Source organism: Anabrus simplex, chromosome 4 (assembly GCF_040414725.1).
Source record: "Anabrus simplex isolate iqAnaSimp1 chromosome 4, ASM4041472v1, whole genome shotgun sequence".
Classification (NCBI taxonomy): Eukaryota; Metazoa; Arthropoda; class Insecta; order Orthoptera; family Tettigoniidae; genus Anabrus; species Anabrus simplex.
The window spans coordinates 72,117,100-72,144,191 of record NC_090268.1 but is presented as its reverse complement, the minus strand read 5'-3'; the positions used below and the strand labels follow the sequence as shown (position 1 = coordinate 72,144,191).

The 27,092-nt window shown below is 37.9% G+C and overlaps 1 protein-coding gene across 1 annotated transcript in view; it reads right to left on the bottom strand.

Annotated features, from left to right (window-relative positions):
* Positions 1-1,141: 1,141 nt before the first annotated feature.
* The window catches only part of l(2)37Cd (general transcription factor IIIC subunit l(2)37Cd), a 52,434-nt gene continuing 26,483 nt past the window's right edge, over positions 1,142-27,092 (bottom strand). The window contains exons 6-7 of the mRNA XM_067146229.2: positions 14,096-14,310; positions 1,142-2,116 (exon numbers count right to left, since the gene is read on the bottom strand). Of these exons, the coding sequence (XP_067002330.2) occupies positions 1,937-2,116; positions 14,096-14,310 (395 nt within the window). The 3' untranslated portion in view covers positions 1,142-1,936. The remainder of the gene's footprint in view (positions 2,117-14,095; positions 14,311-27,092) is intronic.

Below are 27,092 nucleotides of genomic sequence, written 5' to 3'. Positions count from 1 at the left end.
GGACGACGTTTTCGTAGGATTCTTGAATGAAGTGTGAATAATAATAATGTTATTTGCTTTACATCCCACTAACTATTTTTACGGTTTTTGGAGATGTCAAGGTGGAATTCAGTCCTGCATGAGTTCTTTTACGAGCCAGTAAATCTACCAACATGAGGCTGACATATTTGAGCACCTTCAAATACCACCGGACTGAGCCAGGATCAAAATTGCCAAGTTGGGGTCAGAAGGCCAGCGCCTCAACCGTCTGAGCCAATCAGCCCAGAAAAGTGTGTAGATGTGAATGATTTTGAAGATGAAGTATAAACCCTTAACAACCGATGATGTGGAGAGATGTTTCTCGATGTTTCGCAACGTGCTATCTGAAAACCGTAAGAACCTGGAGATGACTATTGTGATATACTGCAAAGCCAACTGAGATAAGGTTTCCGAATTCCAATTCTGTAACCCTAGTGTGGTAATCCAGATATTATTCTAGTTATACTAATTTCAATTTCTTTCTCCAGGATGTCTTTTGCAGGCTTGCTGAATTCATACTAGGTGAAAAAAATATTTCATTCTAAATTCTGCAAGTACTTTTTTAACAAACATGGAGTTCCTTTTTTAAAATTATGTATATTTTCGCACTGTATGTTGCATAGCACCAGACTTTTGCATTTTTAAACATCGTATTCCTTCATTAAGTATTATGGACGCATTTGGATCACATTATTACGTCTTTTTGCCAGTTTTAGGTCCTTTTTTGGGGAATATTTTTAGGTCTTTTTAGGCAATTTATAGATTTTCAACTTCCAAGCTCTAGTGAACACACAGTTGAAAAATCTGAAAGATTTCATTAATATTAAGTTATGTGGATGCTGTAGTCAAAGTGAGAATTATGCTTAATTTATTTCATTTACAATACAAATTCTTTCATTGTTCATGATACATTATTTGTTTCTTACAGTCACCATAGTGGAGACCTGGCATCCTTTTAATATTTCAGATGTATGTCTCTATAAATTTCTAATTCTGGATAAAAGCGTTTTTAATCCAATATACTCACTTCTCAAAGCATTAACCTCCTTCCTGAAAATCCAAGAAATAGTGCATGCAAAACATAAATAAATTAGACAGTAATAATCAATAGGATATAAAACAGTAGCTTATTTACACTTTTATTCATAGAGGAACTATAGTAATTGTTACATAATAATAACAACAACAACAAATCAACTCACATTTATTATACAGAATTTACAAATATTTTGTTATGAGTAACTTAAATCTGCTCGCCATCTGCAAAAAATTACGAGGCCTTCTCAATGTAGAGAGAGACTTTTAGGATCATACCAAGTTATATTCTATTAAAACGCTGACATTGCACATTCTTGTGTAATGTGCATTACCAACACCCTGTACTGAAACCACGTCACAAATGATCAAATACTACAAAGTGTATGTTTGGAAGACTCTAGATCCATCTGATACTACCGGGCGAGTTGGCCGTGGGTTAGGAGAACGCAGTTGTGAGCTCGCATAAATCACATGGATCACATGGGTTCGAACCCCACTGTCGGCAGCCCTGAAAATGGTTTCCTGTGGTTTCCCATTTTCACACCAGGCGAATGCTGGGGCTGTACCTTAATTAAGGCCACGGCCGCTTCCTTCCCATTCCTAGGCCTTTCCTGTCCCATCGTCGCCATAAGACCTATCTGTGTCGGTGCGACGTAAAACAAATGGAAAAAAAACATCTGATACTTGGTTTTGATAATGCATACAACATAAGGAGAAATGTTGGCATTTTTACATAATATAACACAGTGCAATATCACCAAATCTACAAATTAACTGACTTTTTCACAAGGTTTATCAATTTTTAAGGAATGATCATTAGAATTTCAATTCATTCAGTGGAAAAATAGGATACAAGGAACATTCTTAACATAACTTCTCATTAGCGATTCACAATTTCCTTTCTCAAAACGTCAGTGACCAGTTTATTAATGATTTCTCGGCACTGTGCATCCATTCCCTGTGGTAGCCAACCATTGCGCTCATGACACACAGCATCAGGAGCTGGCGGAGGTAATTTAATCATCATTTCTTGAATAGCCGGGACATAGACATCGCAATACTGAAAAGCAACACAAAATTGTTAAACACATGCATAATTATTTTTGCATGTACTTTTAGCAGCAATGGTAAATTTAGCAAAGCATCAACAGCACAATACAGAAAATAATTTAAAAAAAAATTGTTTCTCTTTCATTATGATGATGAGTGGATGTAAGATGTTAAGAAGCAAATTCTTTGTACTCCTGAGGTATCAGTATAGACTGATATCCCTAATTATGAGGTGGATTTTTTGAATAGTTCATTACAAATTTCAATTAATATTTTCACATTTAGCACAGCTCATAGTGTTGCAAGAATGTAGTATTGTGTCTTAATTTCAAACTTCTATGGATGTGTCTCTGGGTCCAGTCCCATATTAAAACAGCCCGTCCTGATAGTTTAGCAAAGTGTAACATGTAACTTACTGTATCAGTACTGTAGTTTAGCAGCTCCCTATACGAATCAGTGGTAGATAGTCAGCCTCTGGATTCCAAGATTTTGGGCTCAAACCCAGCAGTCCTAGTCATATTTTGGTGGGGTTGGAGAAGTCCACTCAGTACTCCACGTCAATGTTTAATAAGGGCTTTGGTGACATATTCGGTGTCTATCTGATGAAATCAATTAAATACTGAGTAGTAGGTCCTCTAAAAGAGTTCCAGTCTCTCATTCATTTGGTAGAGAAAACTGGAATGACATTCTGGCAGCCTAAAAGATGTGAAATGAAATGCCAACTTACATCCATATAATTATTATTTTTAAAATAATAATCGTATGGCCACTGAGTGTAGGAATTTTGATTTGGCACTATTTTGACTACCTGCGAGTCAATTTCCACAGTTGGTTTTACTGTCCCAGAAGGCAGAGAAACTGGAATTCTACTGGTCGATCTGTTGCTGAGTTTTTAAGTAATTTTGTCAGGTAAACTACAAACGAGTCACCAAAGATCTTTCACATGCCAACCAAAAGAAAATCTGAAGTTTTTTAGTTCTAAGTTCTTCTAAAAAAAACTATAATATCAGAGTGTGATTATCTTATAGCAATTGTTGCTTTAATGAAAATATTTAATGTATTGTTTACCAATTCAATTAGCAACCAATGAAAACAATTATATTCATTTTAAGAGAAAGTGTATAAGCTGCAAGGTCAATAAGAACATATGTATGGCAGACGATACACTTCATGTATCAGCAACCCCACCGAAAGTCAGGTACACCACTTTCTACCCTTACAAGTGCGTACAGTCTCCACCACAAGCTGTGGTGCTCTTCAAACAACATTGTTGCTATGAAAGGCAGTTTGTATGTTATTTTTATGCACCTAATTAAAAAAAAACCCATGGTGGTAAAAAACGTGTACCGAGTATATGAGCGTTAGAGCGTTGGCCTTACTGATAAGTAATTAAAAAAAATTATGTTGATATCTCGTGCTGTTGTCATTTTAACAGCTGCTGAATCAGCCAATCAGATTGATTCAGAGGTGAATTCAAATGGCCTTTACTAGGCGGTGTTGCTAAATCTACATGTGGCATCAAACACTAACACATTGTGGGTTTCAGCCAATACCACAGTATTGTGCTTGCTATCGGTCGAGCCTATCAGCAAGGAGGTCCTTGTTCAAGTCCTTCCCCTGGAGAAGTTTATTTCTTTTATTGGCGCTCTCAAGGCGGTCAGCTGCAAAGCGATTTGATAGGCCAACTTCATTAGCTGATAAAATGACAACGGCGTGAGATATCTAATTATTTTTTTCCAATTATTTACCTGTACGACCAAACCTCTAACGCTCATATATCCAGTTCACGTTGTTTCTGACCACCCTGTATATGAGAGCTAGTTTGGATGACTTGAAACTTGAATAATCAAGGCTTTGATAACTGCAGCCCTACTGTATGTATCATTAATGAAATTTTGTACAATCGTAAATGTAACAGAAAATGAATGGTAAATTAAATTCCTCATGCAGTGTTTTCAATGCATTCAACTATTTTGTATCTTCAATCCAGAAAACCTCCACACAGAGATTAAATCCTATTTGTCGTACTAAAACCTCAAAAGTGATAATGCTAAAAGGAGATACTCATATAAGATTTTCACTGTATACATTTTATACAATAAATTTAAAATCAATCATACAATTACACTTTTAGTACTGCACGGAGAGGGTGTCAGCCAGTATTTCCTGCCATACACATGTTTTTACTGACCTTGCAGACAGAATTTGTTAGTTCTTAAGTGGTTGTTAATTACTGATGTTACAAGCTCGCATGTAGGAGTAATTATTGTCTGAACCTATAGGGATATGTATTTTGGGAACTGCAAAGCTCGTCATATGTAGATTGCTGTATTGTATTTTGTACAATTAATTTATTTAAAAAAGAATTATATTAAGTGTTGAACTATGTTTCAGCATCCAGCAGTAAAAAAAGAAGGTAATATGCACTAATGCAAACAAATTTTGGAAAACATATACATGTAACTGTTACGTTATTTCTGCCCAGCAATCTATTATTCAATTTGTACAACACCGGAAGCCATTTATTTATTTCTTCTTCTTCTTTTACGACCACATAGGATCACTTTAGTCAGTCTGTCGTTCAGGTCTCTTTGAAGGGATTGTTCGGGCTTTGCGGTCCTCCCAGTACTTCTTCAGACGCTCCGATCTTCGTGCCCTTTCCTCAGTTGAAAATGTGCGTGTTGTTGGTTTGTTTTGTGTAAGGGTAAAGTGGAGGTTTGTGTTCTTGAGTTTTGTATTCAATTTTATCTTATTCGTGGTGTCTTCTGTTGTAAGGCCTATTTCCTTCAGATCCTCTCTTACTTCTCTGATCCATTTACATCCTGTTGTGGTATTTTTTGAGACAAGATTGTATTGTACTAGTTGTTTCAGAAGTCTCGAATCCTGCATCCTCATGACATGTCCAAAGAATCCCAGTCTCCTCTTACGCATAGTATCTGTAATGGGTTCTAGCTCTTTGTACACGACTTTGTTAGGTATTAACCGCCACTGTCCATCTTTCTGGTATTTGTTGTTGATGCAAGTTCTTCCAATCCTCCTTTCAATTTTCTGAAGTCTGTCAGTCTTGGATTATTTATTCAGGTAAAAGAGTGTTTCTGCTGCATATGTAGCTTCTGGTTTTATAACTGTCTTGTAGTGTTTTATTTTTGTATTTATTGATAGACATTTCTTTTTGTAGATATCCTATGTTAATTTTTGTGCTTTAGCTAATCTATTTGTTCTTACTTGGATTGAGATTTTTTCATTTAAGTTATGTGTTATTACTTCTCCAAGATATTTAAACTGAGTTACTATTTTGCTTTTATTACAATTTATGGTGACTTCTTTTAGCTGTGTTGGTTTTTGGGGCATAATTTCTGTTTTTTCAAATGATATTTTGAGGCCAGTTTTATTTGCAATGTTTTGAAGTTCTGATATCTGGGTTTTTGCTTCTTTTATGTCCACTGCTAGTAATGCTAAATCGTCAGCAAAACCCAGGCAATTTATTTTGATTTTTCGGCCAATCTATTTTGGGGGGACATTTTCTAAACCATTCCCTCATTACCATTTCTAGAGCACAGTTAAATAATAGTGGTGAGAGCCCATCTCCCTGCCGTAGTCCAGTTTTAATTTCAAATGTCTCTGATTTTTCACCCCTAAACTTCACTTTTGATTTGGTATTGGTGAGAGTCAATTTTATCATGTTTATTAATTTGGGGTGTAGTCCAAGGTGTCTTAAAATTTTAAACAGAGATTCTCTATGGATGCAATCATAAGCTTTCTTGAAATCTACAAATGTTATCACCATATCTCTGTTTCTTCTCCTGTTATAGTCCATTATCAACTTAAGACTCATAATCTGATCAGGACAGCTCCTCCAGGGTCTGAAACCTCCTTGATATTCTCCTAGTTCTTTCTCAAGTTGTAAACTTATCCTATTAAGGATGATTATTGAAAATATTTTGTATGTTATGTCTAGGAGCGAGATTCCCCTGTAGTTATTAGGGTCAGTTTTGTCCCCTTGTTTGTGCAGTGGATGAATGAGGGCTGATGTCCAGTGTTCTGGTAGTTCTTCTTTAATCCAGATAGAGACAAGTTATTGATGGAGGGCAACTTTTGCTGATGTTCCTGCATATTTCCAGATTTCCACAAAGGTCTGATCTTCTCCTGGTGCTTTGTAGTTTTTTAATTTATTCAGAGCTTGGTAGACTTCCTTTATTGTGGGGGGATTGATGTTCTCTGGTGATGTTTTTATCGGGGTGTTGGTGTCCAAATTAAGGAGTTCTGTAGGTTCCTCACAATTTAAAAGCTTGTTGAAATGTTTAGTCAGAATTTCTGCATTGTCTTTATTGTTATGGGCCAGCTTACCATCTTCATCCTTCGTCAGTAGGGTCGGGGGTTCATATTTTTGGAGCTGCTTTCTGAAGGTTTTGTAGTAGTCCCTTGATTGAGTTTTACTGAACTGTTCTTCAATTAACTGCAGGGTGTCCTTATGATGTTGTCTTTTTATTCTTCTTAAGACTTGGGTAGTTTCTTTTCTCTGTTTTACTAGCTTTTGATAGGATACTTCAGTCTTTTGGGACTGATGTAATAGCCATGCCTGATGTCTTTTCTCCACTGTTTCATCACATTCACTGTTCCACCATTGGTGTTTTTACGTGGTTTAATTGGAGCCAGGTTTTCTGCAATTTGTTTAAGGTTGTGTACTAAGTCTTCAAGTTTATCTGTGATTTTTATTTTTTCAGTTGCTTTCTGGTAATTTTTGTTGTTGATTAGCTGGGTAGGATCTATTTTTCTTTTAGTTTTAAGGGCTTGCTTTTGTTGTCTCCTCTGGGGAGTGAGTTTAATGTTAATTTTAACTACGTAGTGATCTGAACCTGTGTCTATTCCTCGGAGGACTTTGATGTTATAGATCTCTTTGTGGTGGTATTTGTCCATGCAGACGTGATCCAGTTGCCATTCTCCTTTAGTGTAGTCAGGGTGTTTCCATGTTTTGAGTTTTTGAGGTTTCCTCTTAAAACATGTAGATTTTGAGATTAAATTATGGTTTCTACACAGGTCAACTAGCCTCTCTCCTTTTTTATTTGTTTTCTTGTGTGCTGGCCATTTTCTGATGATGTCACGGTATTTTCTTTTTCTGCCTAATTGAGCGTTGAAGTCGCCTATTAATAATTTTATATGGTGCTTGGGTATGTTATTCATGATCTGGTCCAATAGGTTTCAAAATTCTCCTGTTTCCTCCTGGCCTTTTGAGGAGTTGTTTTTATCATTAGTGGGAGCATGGGCATTTATTATAGTATAGATTTTATTAGATGCCTTTAAGGTGAGCGTTGAAGAGTCGTGGAGACTGTGATCTGAATTCTTGAACTGAGTTTATTATTTTAAGGCTGACCAAAAATCCTGTTCCAAATTGTGGGACATTCTTCATCACTCTCTTCCCGGGTATACCTTTATAAAGTCTGTACCCTTGAGATTCCAAGGCATCCTGGTCAGTGTTTCTAATTTCCTGTAATCCCATGATAAGAATTTTGTGTTGGTCCATTATGTCGGTGATCACTTTTAGTTTTTTTTTTTTGCTACGGGCTTTATGTCGCACCGACACAGATTGGTCTTATGGCGACGATGGGATAGAAAAGGCCTAGGAGTTGGAAGGAAGCGGTCGTGGCCTTAATTAAGGTACAGCCCCAGCATTTGCCTGGTGTGAAAATGGGAAACCACAGAATACCATCTTCAGGGCTGCCGATAGTGGGATTCGAACCTACTATCTCCCGGATGCAAGCTCACAGCCGCGCGCCTCTACGCGCACGGCCAACTCGCCCGGTCACTTTTAGTTTACCGGTTTGCATGAGTGAGTTTATGTTGTGTGTAGAGAAGTATGTTATCTGCTTTGGTTTGATTCTTGATTTTGTCTCATTCGTGTATGTAGTACTGGGGTATTTCCGTGCCTCCGACTTCACGGTATCTTTCAGGTGGCAGCCCACCATATCCGAATGCTGCCTTCTCTGAACTCTTGGTTCAGCCGGTGGAGTATTCCTTAAAAGATCTTCCATGGTTGACTGTCAAGGTGTCACCTGTGTGGGACTAGGTCCCGAATTACAACTCTGGATGTGATCCAGTGAGGTGATAATGAGGCCGCTCCTCTGAAGTACAGACGCCTTGTGCAGCCGCCCCTAACCTGGAGAACAGACGCTGCATAATGGATTCCAGTGGCATTTCCTCCACTGTGGGGACCATCACCCCACCCAAAGGGGCTCATTCGCCCACAGCCATTGGCCCCCTTAGGGAGTCAGGTTATTTCCCGCCGCCCAACACTCGGCGTATTTATTTATTAATTAATTAATTTATTACTATTAATTCTTTGGAATTTCAATATACAGTTAACATTTGCTTACAGAAGCATTATAGTGCCTATATTTTGATAAAAGACCAATATTGTTTTTTGCTTAGCATTTTTCTTATACATCATCTTTATCTGTTCTTCCAGTTCATACAAATTATCAAAACTACCAGTATTTCCATCAGCAGCAGAAATGTATTTCTTGATATAGTGTTTATTGCTGCAGTTGTCTTTGCATGAGAGAGTACATGATTATCTTCACAATCATCTTCATTACATCTTCTTGCATATGGGATTCCATCATCTTTTCAACCAATGCTGTTTCAATGGTGATGACTGCATCAAGAGAGAGAAAAAATTTGTCTATTGAGCAATCAGTAGTAACTTCTGCAGGGGCAAACACAGCGTCTTCTTCATTTTGCACTCTACTTCCTTCTTCACTGGCCTTGAAGAAGCCAGCTTTAAGGAAACAGTTGGAGACTGTGTATTAAGGTGCTTAATTTTGTAAGGCAAAAAATAAAATGTAAAATTTCTTGCAGACTATGCTTACACTCCGAGTTTCAGAGATGTAAAAGATATATAGTAGAACCTCGATAATTCGAAATCAGTTAATTCAAAATCCCGCCTAATTCAAAGCAGCTCTCGTTCCCAGAAACATGAGATACGGTTTTGCATGTTATTTAGATTGTATAATTTGAAATGCGGGTAATTCATAATTCGAAGTATGATGTCGGCCGCATTACCGTAATTCAGACTTTTAATTTGAAACCACCTTTACATTTTAAAACAATAGTATGTTACAGAGTAATTTAAATTAAAAATTTGTGTCATGATAGAACGTGTGTTCTGGAACGCGGAGGGGTAGCTTTCCGCACTTACTCACTTCGGTGTGTCTACAGTGTGTTTCATAATTGCTAAGTCGAATGAAATCGGATTTTTTTTGTATTCAACCCTTTAAGGAACGCCGTAATATCACGCAGCAGGCAGTGAGTGGAAAAACAGAAGCCGCGAACACTGGCAATGCTGACAGTTGACGAAAAAGCGTGGCACCGAACAATATTGTCATTGACGATGAAACTGCATTGTTTATTTTAATGCCGAGCGCAAATGGTCTTATGGTTTAAAGGAGAAAGTATGGCTTTTAGGGCCGGGAGTGTCGTAGGACATGTTCAGCTCGCCAGGTGCAGGTCTTCTGATTTGACGCTGTAGGCAACCTGCGCGTTGTGATGAGGATGAAATGATGAAGACGACACAAATACCCAGCCCCCGTGGCAGCAAAATTAACCAATGATGGTTAAAATTCCCGACCCTGCCAGGAATCGAACCAGGGACCCCTCTGACCAAAGGCCAGCACGCTAACCATTTACCCACGGAGCTGGACAAAGGAGAAAGTGACAGCCGGAAAATCATACAAGGATGGGGCTCATTGTACTGTGTTGCAATGCACACGGAAGCGAGAAACTTTATACCCTCATCATAAGAAAGTTCGATAAGCCACAATGCTTTAAGGGCGTCGGGCACTTTCCGTACAAGTACGAGGCATCTAAAGATGTAAACAGTTTTTTTTTTTGCTAGGGGCTTTACGTCGCACCGACACAGATAGGTCTTATGGCGACGATGGGATAGGAAAGGCCTAGGAGTTGGAAGGAAGCGGCCGTGGCCTTAATTAAGGTACAGCCCCAGCATTTGCCTGGTGTGAAAATGGGAAACCACGGAAAACCATCTTCAGGGCTGCCGATAGTGGGATTCGAACCTACTATCTCCCGGATGCAAGCTCACAGCCGCGCGCCTCTACGCGCACGGCCAACTCGCCCAGTAATGTAAACAGTACAGTAATCCAAAAAATAAAGCATTTGCACAGGGCAAGTAGCATAATTTATCCTAGTCTTTGAATTGTGTGATTTTTTTTCTTTCGTTGCGTGAGGTTATATTTGTCAGTGATTTATCCAAGTGCATTATTTAAATATTGTAAATGCACCTTGTAGGATACTTTTCGGAAATAGTTTTTTCCATGGCATTTGAAAGTTTTAAACTGTGAATCAAGGTGATTGCATGCATTAATGGGTCTTAGAATACTTTGTGACGCGGCAAGTGTTTACATTTCTGAAGTACGAGAAAAGTGCCATGGCAGTAAATCGTATAAGGATAGAGTCATAGGAAAGTTCGACTAGCCACGATGTTTTAAGGGCATTGGGTACTTTCTGTGTTAAGTACAAGGCATCTAAGATGCATACAGTACAGTAATCCAATGAATAAAGCACTTGTACATGGGAGCCAGCATAGATTTCTCCTTCCCTTTGAATCATGCTTTTTTTTCTTTCTTTCTTTCAATGCATGAGGTTTTGTTTGTCAGTGAGTTATCCAAGTGCATTATTTGAATACTGTAAATGCACCTTCTTGGATATATTTTGGAAATAGCTTTTTTTTCTCGGCATTTGAAAGGTTTAAACTGTAAATCAAGGATAACTGCATGCAGAAACGGGCCTTAGAATATTTTGTAACACGACAAGAGTTGGCACTTCTGAATTATGAACTGGCGGTTAATTCAAAATCACGTAATTCGAAATCCAATTTTTGAGTCCCTACGACTTCGAATTAACGAGGTTTTGCTGTACATGCCAAATTTCAAGAAGATTGGATAATATTTAAAGGTTGCATACTTTGATTAGTTTTGTAAAAGTAAGCAAAAAATATGATTTTTCAAATGTTTTATAGGGAAAATTAGAAATCCCAAACTTAAAATAATATTAAAACTAAACACTAAGATTAATAGGTAGTAAGATAGGCAAAACATGTGTTATATTAACCCTTTCCTGCTCTTAGCGCCCGACTCTTCACTTTGCCTTCCGGTCCTTAGCGCCCGAAAGCACCCAGCTGCATTATCTGCACACTTACGCGAGCTATGTGATACTTCTTTATTTTCCTCGGCTTTGAAATGTTTACGAGGCATTTATGAACACGCAGTACGATCTACAATGCTTAGGAAATAAAAGAAGAGCGATAATCTGTCTTGACGTTGCCTAGGAAACAGTCCTGAACTTCCGCGAGCGCGGGTCAGCTGTTTCGTTCGTAAACATGGCGGGATTGAATACTGCGGATATTGAAAATGAGCAGAATATAGGTGAAGAAAGTGACTCAGAATGTGTTGAGTAAGGGTGGAGGTGAATTTTTAGCGAGAGAATAACGTATCAACAAAGATAATTTTAGTGATAGCAGCGATATAAGTGAAAACATTTTATCGAGAATTCGGACCTGATTGGGATGCCGCGGTATTTCAGGTAACACAAATATTTAGTTTCTTTACTCCAAATGATTATATGGATGATGATAATCCATAATTTCGAAAGAGTATTACGAGAAATATATATTATTTTTGTAACTAATTGTAAATTTAACTTCCTTTTCTTGATTAACAATGTTACCAATCACGTGTAAAGATTTGTTTTCTTTTGAGATTGCCTCCCGTCATTCTGTGTCAACTTCTATGTTAAGGTTTAATCCATCTCATCGGAAGATTACCGTTTGTATTTTATAAATTTATTTTAATATCCTTTGTTTTAATGTGCTTAATTGTCATTGGCTATATCATTGGTTTGTTATGTTTTATTTGATTTTGTATCTTTTTCATTTTGTTAATTATTAATATACTACTCTAGGGTGATTATAGAGAACCTTTTCTTCCCCATAAGATTATACTTTTCCATGGACCTCAATAGGGCTCCCGCCACTTCCATGTCTTTTCCGTAGTTGTCGTTTGAACTATCTGTAAGTTAAGTTTTGAATTGTGTATGTTTGGTTTGGTTTTTCATAAACTTATAAGTTTACCGTTTTATTCCTATTATTTTATGTTTCCCTAATCCTTCCGCCACCGCACTGGTAGCAGAGCGTGGTTATGGAAGAAGGGGAGGTTGATGATAATCGTAATCGGCTAACTTTTGTAAAATCATTTTAAAATTTGAATCTTGAAAATTTTCAGCACTACATTGGTCTTAAGTTGTTATGACCATGTGGCTGTTGATGTAAATGGTGAGAAGTGTAAATTTATTGATGACATGTTTCTTTCATAGGTTGTATGTACTGTGTGTGCATTTCTAATACCTGTTTGTTTGTGTTTTTTTTACATGGTTTGCTTGTGTTCTATATTCATATCCCGAGAGAGCTGCCTATTATCTCTGAGGACAACTTGATGCAATGAATGAGAAAATTCAAAAGTATGGTATGAAAATCAGTGCAGAGAAAAGCAAGACCACGGTGATATCACGAGGAGAAAGGCATTGTGAAAATTGGTGGTCAAAACCTTGAAAGCGTGAACATTTTCAAATACCTCTGGAGTGAATTCATGCAGAATATAAAGCTGGACATGGAGATTAGCAAGGGCAATGCATTCTACCAGAGTGTTATTTTTTTTTTTGCTAGGGGCTTTACGTCGCACCGACACAGATAGGTCTTATGGCGACGATGGGATAGTAAAGGCCTAGGAGTTGGAAGGAAGCCGCCGTGGCCTTAATTAAGGTACAGCCCCAGCATTTGCCTGGTGTGAAAATGGGAAACCACGGAAAACCATTTTCAGGGCTGCCGATAGTGGGATTCGAACCTACTATCTCCCGGATGCAAGCTCACAGCCGCGCGCCTCTACGCGCACGGCCAACTCGCCCGGTCTACCAGAGTGTAAGAGACCCTGTCGGTAATAAGGAAGTACCAGGAAAGTGTAAAGGGATAATGTACAAAATGTATTATGCACCCATATTGACTTATGCGGCTGAGACCTGGACATTGACAAGTCGGGATGAGAGTAGAATTCAACCCAGCAAAATGAAATACCTAAGAAGTATGATTTGCCAATTGCTAAAATAGTTACGTCACACTTGATGTAAGCTTAATGAGAGGACTTTAGAATCAACAAATTCTAACAGTTAAGACTGAGTAAACTACATTTTTATTCTATAAATTTATAATAGTCCATAGTTTTAAAGCATTCATTTTAAGCATATAGGTGTTATATTCCTACTATATAAATTACTGTCAATTTTAGATGTAATGGCTGATAGTAGAGCACAGGTTTTATAAGCTGAAGATGGTAATTTTGATCCTGGCTTAGTCCACTGGTATATGAAGGTACTCATGTGTCATCCTCATGTTGGTAGATTTACTGACACGTGAAAGAACCCATTGCTGGACAAAATTCTGGCATGTCCGAAAACCAAATTAGGTAGTGGGGTGCAAAATCAATAAATATTATTATTATTAACATATGTAACTTATTATTAATCAGCTTCAATTGTAGGGTCGTGTGATATGAAGAAAGAGAGATTTTCTAGGAGAAATAGGCTGGCCATTCCATGTTTGAAATCACTAGGAGAAATGAGCTTAGAACCAGGATTTAAAGACTTCAAGGTACAGGGCATAGAAGACAATATAGTGCCAGTAGCAAATGAGAGATTACAAAGGCAGTGAGATCATTCAATAAGTCTCACAGAATAAATGCTGAGAGGATAACAATCTATTACAAAAATATATGTTTATTATATTTTGTCCATTATTATAAATTCTGAGCCATTTACAGGACTTGGTAAGATAATTTGTTACTGAATGAGATTTTAAAATCCAAACAATGTCAAGTTAAAACTTTAGTTCATAAAATATAGTGAATTTTCTTCACAGACTTGGACTCACCTGGTAAAACATTTGCCTGGATGGAGGCAGCATTCCTGGTCGGAACACATACATATTCTCATTTAGGTTTTCACTCTCTTTACCTTTCGCTTCCTTACTCTGTAAATGTTCCTTGCTGATGATAGCTGTTTTAGGTCGGCAAGTAGGGCTTGACTTATATGGCAGCAGGTAATTGCAATAACTTCGTTTTGCTTTCACTTTGGTTTTCAGTCCTCCTGAAAATACGAAAATGCAATTAGGAGATTATCTTGAAAGTATACATGTAATGAATGTTAATATGCAAGCAAATCTGCTCCTCGGAGGAAGCTTAAATCTACATCCTGACTTGATGCTAATTCCCCCATAAGTATAGTGGTAGCTCAAAACATTACTGAAACCAGTTCTTGTAATCCTTAAATCAGGCACACGATGATGCACATAGAATGAAGAGGAGGAAAGAATGAAAAACAAAAAAACAAAACTGATGCATAGTGCGGGAAATTTACTATTTACTTAGTCCAAGAGGAACAAGGGCCTCATGTAGTGTGACACTATAAACTAATTTGAACACAAGGAAAGACTCATTACCAACTGAGTTGGCTGCATGGTTTGGGCCATGTAGCTGTGAGCCTGCATTCAGGAGATGGTGGGTTTGAACCACACTGTCAGCAGCCCTGAAGATATTTTCCTTGGTCTGCCATTTCCCATTGTCTTAATTAAGGCCATGATCACTTTCTTCCTAGTCCTCTCCCAATGTCGTCATAAGACCTGCTTGAGCTAATGTGACAAAACCAATAGTACAGGAAAGGTTAATTGCTGAAAGGAGGGGGAGAAAAAGAGGAGACATTAATAAATTTCTCTGAACCCAAGGCGATGTTTTTTTTTCTTCCAAAATCTCATGTGTAAAATCAAGGGTCATCTTGCATTCATGACCTAACAGTAATGAACACCACTGGTATCTACTAAGGTAACCATGCAGCTTCTTTTTATCCCCCCCCACAAGACTCCTTGACAATCATTATACATCGCTAGCTGGTTGTACAGTGCTGCGAAAATGAAGAATAATTGTACAGCCGAAAGAAAATATGGCATGGGTCTAACTAAAGCCAATATTTGGCGTTAGCGTGAAGACAAAAATAGCTTAAAAATGCGTAGGCCTACTGTACAAAAAATTCATTCAGTGGCCCACAATGAGGATACTTTGAAGAAGTAGAAGATGAAATTGTGAGGTATGTACGCAAAAACGCAAGGGCGGAATGGCTATACCACGGGGCAATAAACTTGTTCATTGACCTTCAACGTCAGCGTCATTATTAGGCCTACACATCGCTAGCCGAAGTCAGCTGAACCCAGCAAGTGAGACGAGCATGTAGCGGTGCCTGAAGCTGAGTAAAAGTAACAGTTTTATAGACAGCAGGAATATTTTCCTGATGGAACATCGAATTGTAGAGATGCGTGGAACAGGTCTTAACGGCAAATTTTCAATGGGTTCTCTTTGATATTAAGATGCCAATTATAAGTTAATGGTTATTAAACCTGCAAAAATACGGCATAAGTAAAGCCAATATTCGGTGTTGGCGTGAAGACAAAGATAGTCTAAAAATGCGTAGTGCACAAGAAAGGCATTCATATGATTTTACAAAGCACGTTTTAGGCCTGATTTATTTTTCTTAAAGAAAAAGTGGGGGTCTTCTAGGATTTGGAGAAAAACGGTATTAGAATAGAAGATGGAAAGAAGTAGAAAAGGTAGTAAATAATAATTCATCATCATCATCATTATTTTACAGTTCCAGTTCCCAAGGTACTGTTGACAAGCCTCTTCCACTCTGTCTAATTGAGATACGTTTAATGACATCCTCTAGTGTCCTTCCCCAATCTGCAATGTCCATCTTTATGATGTCAATTCAGTGGTTCTTATCTTCCCATCATCCGTTTTCCTGCCACACACCTCTCCAAGTTAACATATTAAGCTGCCCTTATAGGTTCCATCCTAACTACATGCCCAAACCCCTTCATTCTGGATATGATGACCAGATCTAATAATGTCCCAATCCCAGCTTCCTTTCTAACCATGTCATTCCTTAACTTGTCCAGTTTAGTTTTTTGGACCTCACAAACTTCATTTCAGATGTCTGTAACCTTGATGAATCCTTATTAGTAAGAATGCATGTTTCGATACCATAGGTTAAGATTGCTATGAAGTATTGATTGAACATCACCAGCTTTGACTTTGTTGGAACTTCGGGGTCCCAGAGGAGTATTCTTATTTGCTGGTAAAAGTGAGAGCTTTTCTGCAATCTATTTGCCACATAACTTTTTCTCAAAATTTCTGAATTTTAGGGTCCAATGAAAAGAAGAATTTATTTGCAAAGTATTGCTTTATAGTATAACATGGAAAACAAAACAAAAGCAAGACAATATTTTGTCATTTTTCTAATTGCAAATCAATGACTAAATAGTTTCAAAATCAGATTTTCATATTTCTTCGCCATCTATTACAATTCAACTTCAGTTTCAGTCGGACAAATTTTCAATGTGGTTGCAAGAGTAACCATTAATAAAGTTATGGAAAATCAAACTGGATTTATTTTTACTGAAGGAGAGAACATAAACATTACTAGACTTTATTTCAAATATAAAATGAAGGTGGTTTGGGCCACGTAGCTGTGAGCTTGCATTCAGGAGATGGTGGGACTGAACCACACTCTCAGCAGCCCTGAAGATGTTTTCCACGGTTTCCCATTTTCACACTATGCAAATATTGGGGCTGTATCTTAATTAAGGCCATGATCACTTTTTTTCCTAGTGCTAATACTATCCTATTTCAATGTCGTCGTAAGAATACGGATCACCGAGCTCGATAGCTGCAGTCGCTTAAGTGCGGCCAGTATCCAGTATTCGGGAGATAGTAGGTTCGAACCCCACGGTCGGCAGCCCTGAAAATGGGTGGTTTCCCATTTTCACACCAGGCAAATGCTGGGGCTGTACCTTAATTAAGGCCATGGCCGCTTCCTTCCCACTCCTAGCCCTTTCCTCTCCTATCGTCGCCGTGAGACCTATCTGTGTCGGTGCGACGTAAAACAACCAGGAAAAAAAAAATATATATATACGGATCAAGTGTGCTGGACAAAAAAATGTCAAATCAAGTCATATATATGAGCTGTTTATTTCCCCAAATGGTGTAAATTCATATTTGCAGTTCTGAGATATTTAAAGACTTGGATTTAAATTATAGGAAGCATATAGACAACCTCTAGGTCCTGAAGTGTTTAGTCATTTCATTCACCATGCAACTTCTCAAATTGTGACATATACCATTTTGTCAGTATATAAAGGACCCCATTTGTGGCGTTAGTGAAAAACAGACAATTTTGGACTTGTAACACTTGGGGAAAAAAAATGGCTCATATATATATAGAGAGAAATAGGAACATGAGGAATGCATAGTGGGATAAACACAATGGCAGGTTGGCATCAGAAGAGAGCACTATGGAGAAGGAGATGAGACCTGGAAAGTGAACCTCACCTGCTGGATGGGAACATACAATACTAACCATTATAATGATGGTGGTGGATTTAAAATAACAGCCTAAAGAAACTGCACTGAACATAATTTGAAGCTAGAATGAACGAGATTTAAAACAAAAGTAATAACTGTCGTATCCTGGTTGATAGGCCTACTTCATGCTAGGGACTTGGTGAGCGTGGAGATAGGTTATAGCATAAAATTAGTAATAATCAACAAGAAATAAGAAGACACTCAACTATAATTTACTAAATTTTAAGTACCAACTACACTAAAAACAATCTCTTGAATAAACTTTAAAAACTCTTCTCTGATATGTTGACAATGGCCAATATTTAAATCATATTCTCTCTTCAAGTTGGCCGATAAATGTCCTTAGAAACTGTCAAATACTTAGCACAGTTGATAAAGTCTTCGTTCTTCTTTATTTGTACAACAGGAACCAGCTGGATTGTCAACTAGACACAGTTCCACAAAATGATAAAGTGATCACACAACTAGATAGTGAACTTGAAGCTTTACTTGCTCATAGATAACAGAACGGAAGTGTGCACACAGGCATTGAAGCAAGGAAGAGCTGAATGTTCTGGACTGTCTGAACTGAAAGGCAAAAGGTCCATCATATCTATATTCCTCAGCAGGCATATGATCTTCAACCTCCAAGAAGGTTGCACCCAATTTCACCCTACTGTTACAATTCCCATATGTCACACTAACATGGGGACTTGCTTTTGCTCTACAGGTCCTTACCCATCTTTTCAAATGTTTGTGTTTATTTCGGTTTTGTCAGATTGTTCTACAAGGATTTCCTTCAGAAAAATGTGATCTCAACTACAGTGTGTTACAACATTAAAGGCACATGCCTTTTACATGTGATACATGGCTTGTCCGTGCGAGTTTTACCCATTCTATGGTCCCAAAATTTTGCTGTGGCAACATTCCTAACTGTTCCAACCAACTTAAAAACCACATGCTTGCATCAGCTTCAGTGAATGTTTTGAATTGAATCGCTATAATTTTTCTTATGATATGTGAATTTTGATGCCCCTTTCACTTCTTCTTCATCCATTCCTTTTTCCAGATTCTCTCTGGGTAGGGTAGTGTACCAAAACCCTCCACCTTACTCGATCTTTCCACCATTTCTCTTCTAGTACTTTATTGCTATCAACACCTCTATTTGCAATGCAGTCCACAACAGAGCTGCTCTATCTCATTCTAGGACGTCCCCTAGACCTCTTTCCAGTCTCTCTCCTGGCATTCTCATCATGTGTCCAAACCATTTTAGCTTTGCTATATCAATCTCTTCTTGAAGTTTACACACTCCCATGCTTCTCCTTATTTCCTCATCTCGTATTCTATCTTGTCTTGCCTTTCTCTGTATGCTCCTCAAGAACCTCATTTCAGGTGCTTGTATCTTACTTTGGTTCTGCTTAGTTAACGTCCAGACTGCTGAAGCATAGGTCAGTATAGCTTTATAATAGGACAAGTATAAAACCTTCTTGCACTTGATTGGCACATCTTTGTTCCATACAACATCTCTCACACAATGGTAGAAACTTGCAGACTGCTGTATTCTTAAATCAATTTCTTCATCCAACTTTCCATCTTGTGATTACACGCTGCCCAAATATTTAATATTTTCCACCACTTCAAGAGGTTCATTTCCTATTTTTTTAATCACTCCCCTGGATTTTCTGTTACCTCTTGTCATGATCAAAGTCTTACTTTCGCAGTACTAATCTTCATTCCAAAATTTCTTATCTCCTCATTCCATAAATCAACTTGTGTCTGTACTTCCTCTTCATTATCTCCCCAAACTACAATCTCATCAGCAAAGACCATAGACTTTATCTGCTCATCCATCATCTTCTCCTTGATATTACGTAGAATTCTATCCATGATGATAATGAAGAGTGAGGGAGACAGTACACTTCCATGTCTTAAGCCTGTCTCAACTCTGAACCATTCAGTTTGACCCACTTTAGTTCTAACACAGCTTCTGCAATTTTGATACAATGCTATTACCATCTGCATTGTTTCATTCCCAATCTGTGCCTCTGTCAATGTTTTCCATACCAAATTCCTTGGGACACTGTCACATGCCTTTTCAATATCTAGAAACGTTACTACCATGTCCTTTCCATATTCCCAATACATTTCCATCATTTGACTCAATGTAAATATTGAATCCATACTGGTGTTCTGCTAATTCTGTGGCTTGGTTCTAAAAGGGCCAATGTCAAAAAAACCTGTTTTTGAGCTATGAGCGTTTGAAGTTTTGCTTATGGTTTTCCAATTATTTTTTTCAACAACTAACTTTAAATAACTTTATACGTTCTTTGTGGAATTCACCTTATTAAACGCTAATTTTTTCTATCACATTCTTTAAAAATTGCCAGGTCTCTAATCTTTATCGGTAATCTAACATTATTTAATTAAACATTAACTGTTCATTTAATACTTACAGAGACATTGGCCCTTTTAACATGTTGAAAGACAGGATAAAACGCGTTTGTATCAGTTAATATCTCAATTTCGATAAAGAATGACATTGGCCCTTTTAGAACCAAGCCACAGAATTTTCCCTCTATTCTGTCTATCCAAGATTCTTTCAAGGATCTTAGCTGTATGAGGTATCAGTGTCACTCCTCTGTAATTTTCACATTGCTTTCTGTCTCCTTTCTTGAAAATTGGTATAATGACTCCTTTCATCCACTCTTTTCTCTCCATATCAATCTGAAGAGACTATACAACCATTGTAGACCAACTACTCCTGCTGCTATTATCATTTCAATGGTGACCTCGTCAATTCCTGCTGCCTTGCCTCTTTTCATTCTTTTAGTGGCCCACTCAATCTCTGCCATGGACAACTCGTTTTCCTTATCTTCCATCTGCACTAAATCTGGTTCGTCGATTTCTCTTTGTACCGAGGTATTTTGCACGTTGTAAAGCTGTTCAAAGTATTTTCCCCACCTCTGCAATATATCCTGCTTCTGTGTCATCACTTCCTCCTGTTCATTTTTAATGAAGTTAGCACCTTCACCTGGGTTTTTCTTCGTTTTAATCCATGGGAATAAGATATTTTTGTTTTCGGTTGTATCTTCTTGAAGAGATTCAGTGAATTTTGTCCAGCATTTCTTTTCCTCTTCTTGAACCACCTTGGAGCACTCCTTCTTGCAGTGCCTGTATTCTGTTTTGCATTCTGTTGTTCTGTTTCTCAGCCATCTTTTCCAAGATTGTTTCTTCCTTTTAACTATATCTTTTACCCTGTCATTCCACCAGGGCGTTTCTTGATCTTTCTTCCTTCCTGATACTTTTCCACAGGTCTTTTCTGCAGACTAGACTGTTTTGTTATCACTTAACCTGAATCCGCCCAAGATTTTACTTTTTCAGAATCATCTTGCAACTTTAAGCGTTGGATAATGTGCAAATGAAGATTCCAGAAAAGCTTTGATTTTATTTATTCGACAAGTAACTTCCGAGAAAAGGCCTGTGCCATATATGGCACGCTGGGCGGTAGTGCTGTCTTTTGTTTCACATACGGGAATGGATGTTATTCCGCATTCGGCTTACAGATATGCCTTTATTCAACACTTTCTTTTGTAAATCATCAGTATACAAGTTTTTATTCAATATTTGCATATATTACAAAAATAATGTTGTTCCAGAACTATTAAAAATACCTAGATGTTTGATTTTTGTGCTAGGGATGATTTTATCGGGACTGTAAATGAATTGAGTTGTTCATTGTAAGAAGAAATGAATTTATATTTTAAATAATAATGCTAAAATCCTCACAAGCTACCCAAGTCATTTATTACATCTTGAGTGTCGGCCTCCGGATCCCAAGATAGCGGGTTCAAACCCGGCAGAGGTAGTCGGATTTTTGAAAGGCGGAAAGAAGTCCATTCGACACTCCATGTCGTACGATGTCGGCATGTAAAAGATCTCTGGTGACACATTTGGTGTTTACCCGACAAAATTCATTAAATCTCAGCCATAGACGCCCAAGAGAGTTCCGGTTTACTCGGTCTGCCATCTAGTGGGCCTAGAGTAAAAACGGAACGTCGAAATTGACGAGCAGACAGCCAGATGGCGTCAAATTGAAATGTCTGCACACGGTAGCTGAGGCCATATGATTATTATTATTATTATTATTATTATTATTATTATAGCAGCGGTATGTACAGAGATAAGTCACCTGTTCATGTGAGTACAGCACTAACGGTGATGTTCTGAAAGGCAAGTAGAGACTACTTATTACCTTTGTGCGAGTGATAATAAGTAAAACAGTCTACATATAAACCTACATTGCACTTTTTACACTAGGTTCTAAGCCTAGCAAGGCAATTTTCTCCTCGCTCCTGGAATTATAGAAAGCCAGTGATGCATTCCATCGTACCAAAGTTCCTGTACTGCATTTTGTCCAAAACATTGAGATCTGCTGAACAAGGGAGCAGCTTTGTAGCATGTAAGATAAGTCTGGACAATTGTTCGTCGAAAATCAAGGTGAAAAATGTCTTGTCGAGACTTGTGTTTCAGCTGCCATGCATTATGCATTAGTTCGCTGAAGCTGGCTACCAGGTAAATTGTCGGTGAAGCCACCTCCAGTTTCATCCCCGCTGTCACCATCCGACAAAGCTGCAGTGTCTGGAGGCTCCATGAACACTTTTTCTACGTCGGAAAGTTCATAATTTTCCAACAAGTCGAGTACTTCTCGCAATGAAATTCACTTAGAAAAATGTCTGAACCCATAGATGTGAAGCATATGAAAAGACAGGATGAATAACTGCATAAAAGATACATTTCATCAAGAAAACCGCAACGTAGTGTCAATTTTATGTGAAATACTTACTCTGTGTGATTAAAAATTGTTACATTAAATCCTGTGATTTACAGCTTATACTATCGTGCGTTGCTAGGTTGATAAAGAAAAGTTAAATGAACGGAAAGGAACATCGGAACTATAAAAATTATACACTGAGTTGTGCCGGACAGAAAGACAGCACTTCCGCCCAGCGTGCCAGATAAGTACCACCAAATTTCTGCTTCAAATGAAAGGACACCTATCATCACCAAGACATATCTTAGCTAATCCTCATACATATAAGGACCTTAGAGAAAATATAGCACAACTGGGACCATATAAATAACTATAGAAGTAAACCAGGAGTTACTTATTTCAAAGGGTGCAGCCATTACTGGCACTTGTGAAAACAAGACTTCTCTTTTATATAGCTGTATCGTACCAATGAGTACGATATACTAAAATAAACTATGTAAGATGTTAGGGGGGACTTCTCTGAACACGACAATACTGTAGTAAACAATACAGTGCACGCAGTTTCAATAATAAGAGTCCAAGAAGACGGTGTAGTTTGCCGTGCCATATATGGCACGCTGGGCGGATCCAGGTTAATATTTCACTGCAATGGCATCCTGAGTTCACTTCCTGTTTTCCTCCTTTAACCTATGTTTGGGATTGTCATTTGGGAGATCACGAATTGAATCTCATTTGATTTGTTCGCTCTCCTCTTTGTGTGCAAAAGGTGCAGTATGAATCCCATTTCACGACATGATCGATGTGGTAGTTCACTTAAGGAAGAAAATTTGCCATCAGAAATGAAGCACATGTATGTATACAGTAGGAGGGTAGAAGAAATAAAAAGATGGTTCGGGTTGGATAATCTCAAAGTTTGGTCCTTTGAAACTATAATTACCATTGTGATTAGAATGTGTTTCAGACAAAAGTGGTGGCAAGGACATTATTATGGGATATCAACCATCATATAAAAATTAATCCTTAAACATTATAATAATGAAACAAAAAATATCACTCATATAGGCTCCATGCATCTAGCAATGTGCTGCTGCGGGTGGAAATGACGAGAACTACTTAGGGGCACCTTCATCAACAGCTGACCATAAGAAGCTGGAATATGTGTGATGTTTAGATACATATATTCTATCATTTTACAGTGGCCCTCTATCACTGAACCTTTCTATGTTTTTGTCTAAAGCCATTATTAGAATCTAAGACCACATTCCCTATGTGTTGATCCAGTCATGTTTGTGGCGTGAAGAGTAGAACATTGGCTTTACTCGATAAAACAACAAGTGGCTGGGTATAATGCGAAAGCGGAACCCAAAAATAAAGTAAGTAGAATAAGTAGAAGAAGAATCAATTTACAATGCTATCATCAGATGATTATTTTTAATGTCATAACATTCGGGCAGAACTATATGCTTGTTGTTGGCTGCATTAATAGATACTGTGACAGAAAGGTTTTCTTCACGACCTCATGAAATTCATTTGAAAAGACAGTGGATCATAGCAGTAAATCGCAAGAAGTAATTTGGGATTTATACATTTTAATTAATACAAAATAACTCTTTACAACATGTGTTTTAACCATTTTACAAATAGGTTAACAATTAGAAACAAATTATTACTGCAATGTTATATTTGCAAAGCAAGCTGCAGTAGGCCATCTTTTTTAGAGCACACACATCATAATAGATACACAATGTATTGTATTGCCATAGTCTTAATTATAGCCACAATAATAATAATAATAATAATAATAATAATAATAATAATAATAATAATAATAATAATAATATACCGTACTCTACTACAGCCCAAAGTGTGAAACTTTATAGTATTCTGTTACAACCTAACGAAATGGATTTGGAAAGGCAGTAGACAAATATAATTACACAAATAGGCCTCCATTACACAATATCAATAGCTCACAGAAATACCATATTTTACATCCGTAAATTCACGTCCTCGTCCCGAGGTGGTGCATTTCTTTCCAAGCACACCCCAAATGGAAATGAGTTGCATGCACCGCTTTAACCACATACCAACCCTCATGCCAATCTCAAGTTTCTGGCAGTGTCAGGATTCAAGCCCGGGCCCCCGAGGAAGGCAGCTAGTAGCACCAACCGTTATATTGCAGAGATGGACTTGATCATATTATAAATACAGACACACAATATAAATAATCACTTATTGGCACACGAGGGCGAAACGATGGGAACCAGGAATGAGTTAGCTGGAAAAATTATAATGTCCAATAACGGACCATTTATATCGGTATTATAAATTTTCTCATTCGGGACAAATATTTCAGATTACCTATGGGAATCAACATCTATATCAACTTTAAGTGATTCTGAATTTTTGTTCTCATGCATAATTTTTGATAGTGAACATGCGGTTTCAATATCAGGAATTTCAATAGGTCAGACATCAAGCCTGAGCCTTTTTATCAGAAAAAGGTTCTCTACTTTCTTCCCCCTGTTGTAGATCTCTTTCCCTACATTTAAGATGCGAGGTCGAGACCATTCACACGGTCAATCAGTACGCGAGGTTACATGTTCTGAGAAAAATGCGTAAACAACAGCTGGAATAGTCTTACATTTCATGGAAACAATTATTCGCCTTCATGAATTACATGTTTAAAATTAATTAAAATTAATCACCTCCCTAGCAGCATTAACCTATGCTAACAGGGTATCACATTAGAAATAGACCAAGGATATTTTTCTGAAGACAGCATTGTTGAATGTGTATATGAACACTAATCTTGTTATCACCACTACTAATACATAAATTACTATATTGCCTCTATCGTAAAATGGTAAGATATCTAACGAACCAATGTTTCTTTCTGATCACATTTGCAGTTATTGCTCTGTTCCTATTTCCTGTGAACTGTTTTTTTTGTTAACTTATTACATGACCACTTTCTGAAAGTTTGGAATAATGTGGCCAATTGTTGCTGCATAAAACACTCTGAAATCCCACTGTTATTATATACTCGGCCATGGCAGCATGTAGTGAGACAACAGCGGATATGTGCGCGGTGAAACGCATTAACTTACAATGTTCGCCACTCGCAGCACAGCGGTGCATTTCTCCCATCAGCGCACGGAGCCTATATAAGGGTGAATCAACATCTTACACACATTTTATTTGCGAAATATTTAATGAGTACTAAAAACAAAGAAGTTATGCATAAAAAAATTAGAAGTTATATCTATTTTTCAACACAGGAACCAAGTCTCTTGATACTTTTCTCCCATTGTACCACCATGTTGAATATGCCTTGCTCAAAGGACTCCATTCACTGGGAGTATAGCCACCTGTGCACAACCAATTTCATTTCTTCATCTGAACCGAAACATTGACCTCCTATGAATTTCTTCAGTGGTCCGAAGACATGAAAGTCAGATGGTGTAAGGTCTGGACTGCATGGCTTCTGTTCACAAGACAACTGAGAAGCATGCCTGGGGGATACTCATACAGTCCAGACCTTGCACTTTCTGACTTTCACCTCTTTTTACCACTGTAGAAATTCCTAGGTCAGTACTTCAGTTCAGATGAAGACATCAGATCAGTTACATGCAGGCACGTATATTCCCAGGGAACAGAACTGAGGCATATTTAACTTAGTGTCATGACGGGAGGTGATACTTGGTTTTCATGTTACAAGAGAACCTATATGTCTTTTTTGTGAATTGCTGTGCATTACTTTCTGATCCACCTTCACACAAATAATATTACTGGTTCTACATCAGACTAACTGCTTCTATGTCTTTTGGAGATTTGAGGTGCCAAAATTTTGTTTCACACGAGTTTGTTGATACAGATGTTGATTCCTGTAGGGAACCTGAAATATGAGTAAATTTTGTTATTGGACATCATAAACTTTCCAGCTAACTCATTCCTGGTTGCCAGCGTTTCGCCCCAGTGTGCTTTGAGCTCATCAGTTCGTAAATAACACACCTACCAAGACACAAAGTTAGTGCATACCGTGGAAGGCTACTTGGAGCCACCCACAGTCCCAACGCACTATGAAAGACTGTCTCATTTTTAAAAATTAATGCCTGCCTGGCCATCAGGTGATATAGATGTTGATTCCCATAGGGAACCTGAAATATGAGTGAATTTATAATACCAATATAATTGGTCTGTTATTGGACATTATAAATTTTCCAGCTAACTCATTCCTGGTTGCCAGTGTTTCGACCCAGTGTACTAATTTGGGCTCATCAGTTGGTACATAGTACACCTACCAAGACACATAGTTAGTGCATACTGTGGAGGCCACTGCGTAGGCTACTGGGAGCCACCGGCAGTACCAATGCCCTATGAAAGACTTCGTCTCATTTTCAAAAATTGATTCAGATGATATAGATGTTGATTCTCATATCACGGTTTGTATTAGCCATGGGTCTTGGTAGGTGTGCTATTTACCAACTGATGAGCCTAAATTAGCACAATGGGGCAAAACGCTGGTAGCCAGGACTGAGTTAGCTGGAAAATTGATAATGTCCAATAACAGACCAACTATATTGGTATCATACGAGTTCTTTCATATGCCAGTAAATCTACAGACTAAAGGCTGACATGTCTGAGTACTTTCAAATACCACCAGAGTGAGCTGTGAAGGAATCTGCCAACTTGAACTTAGAAGGGTA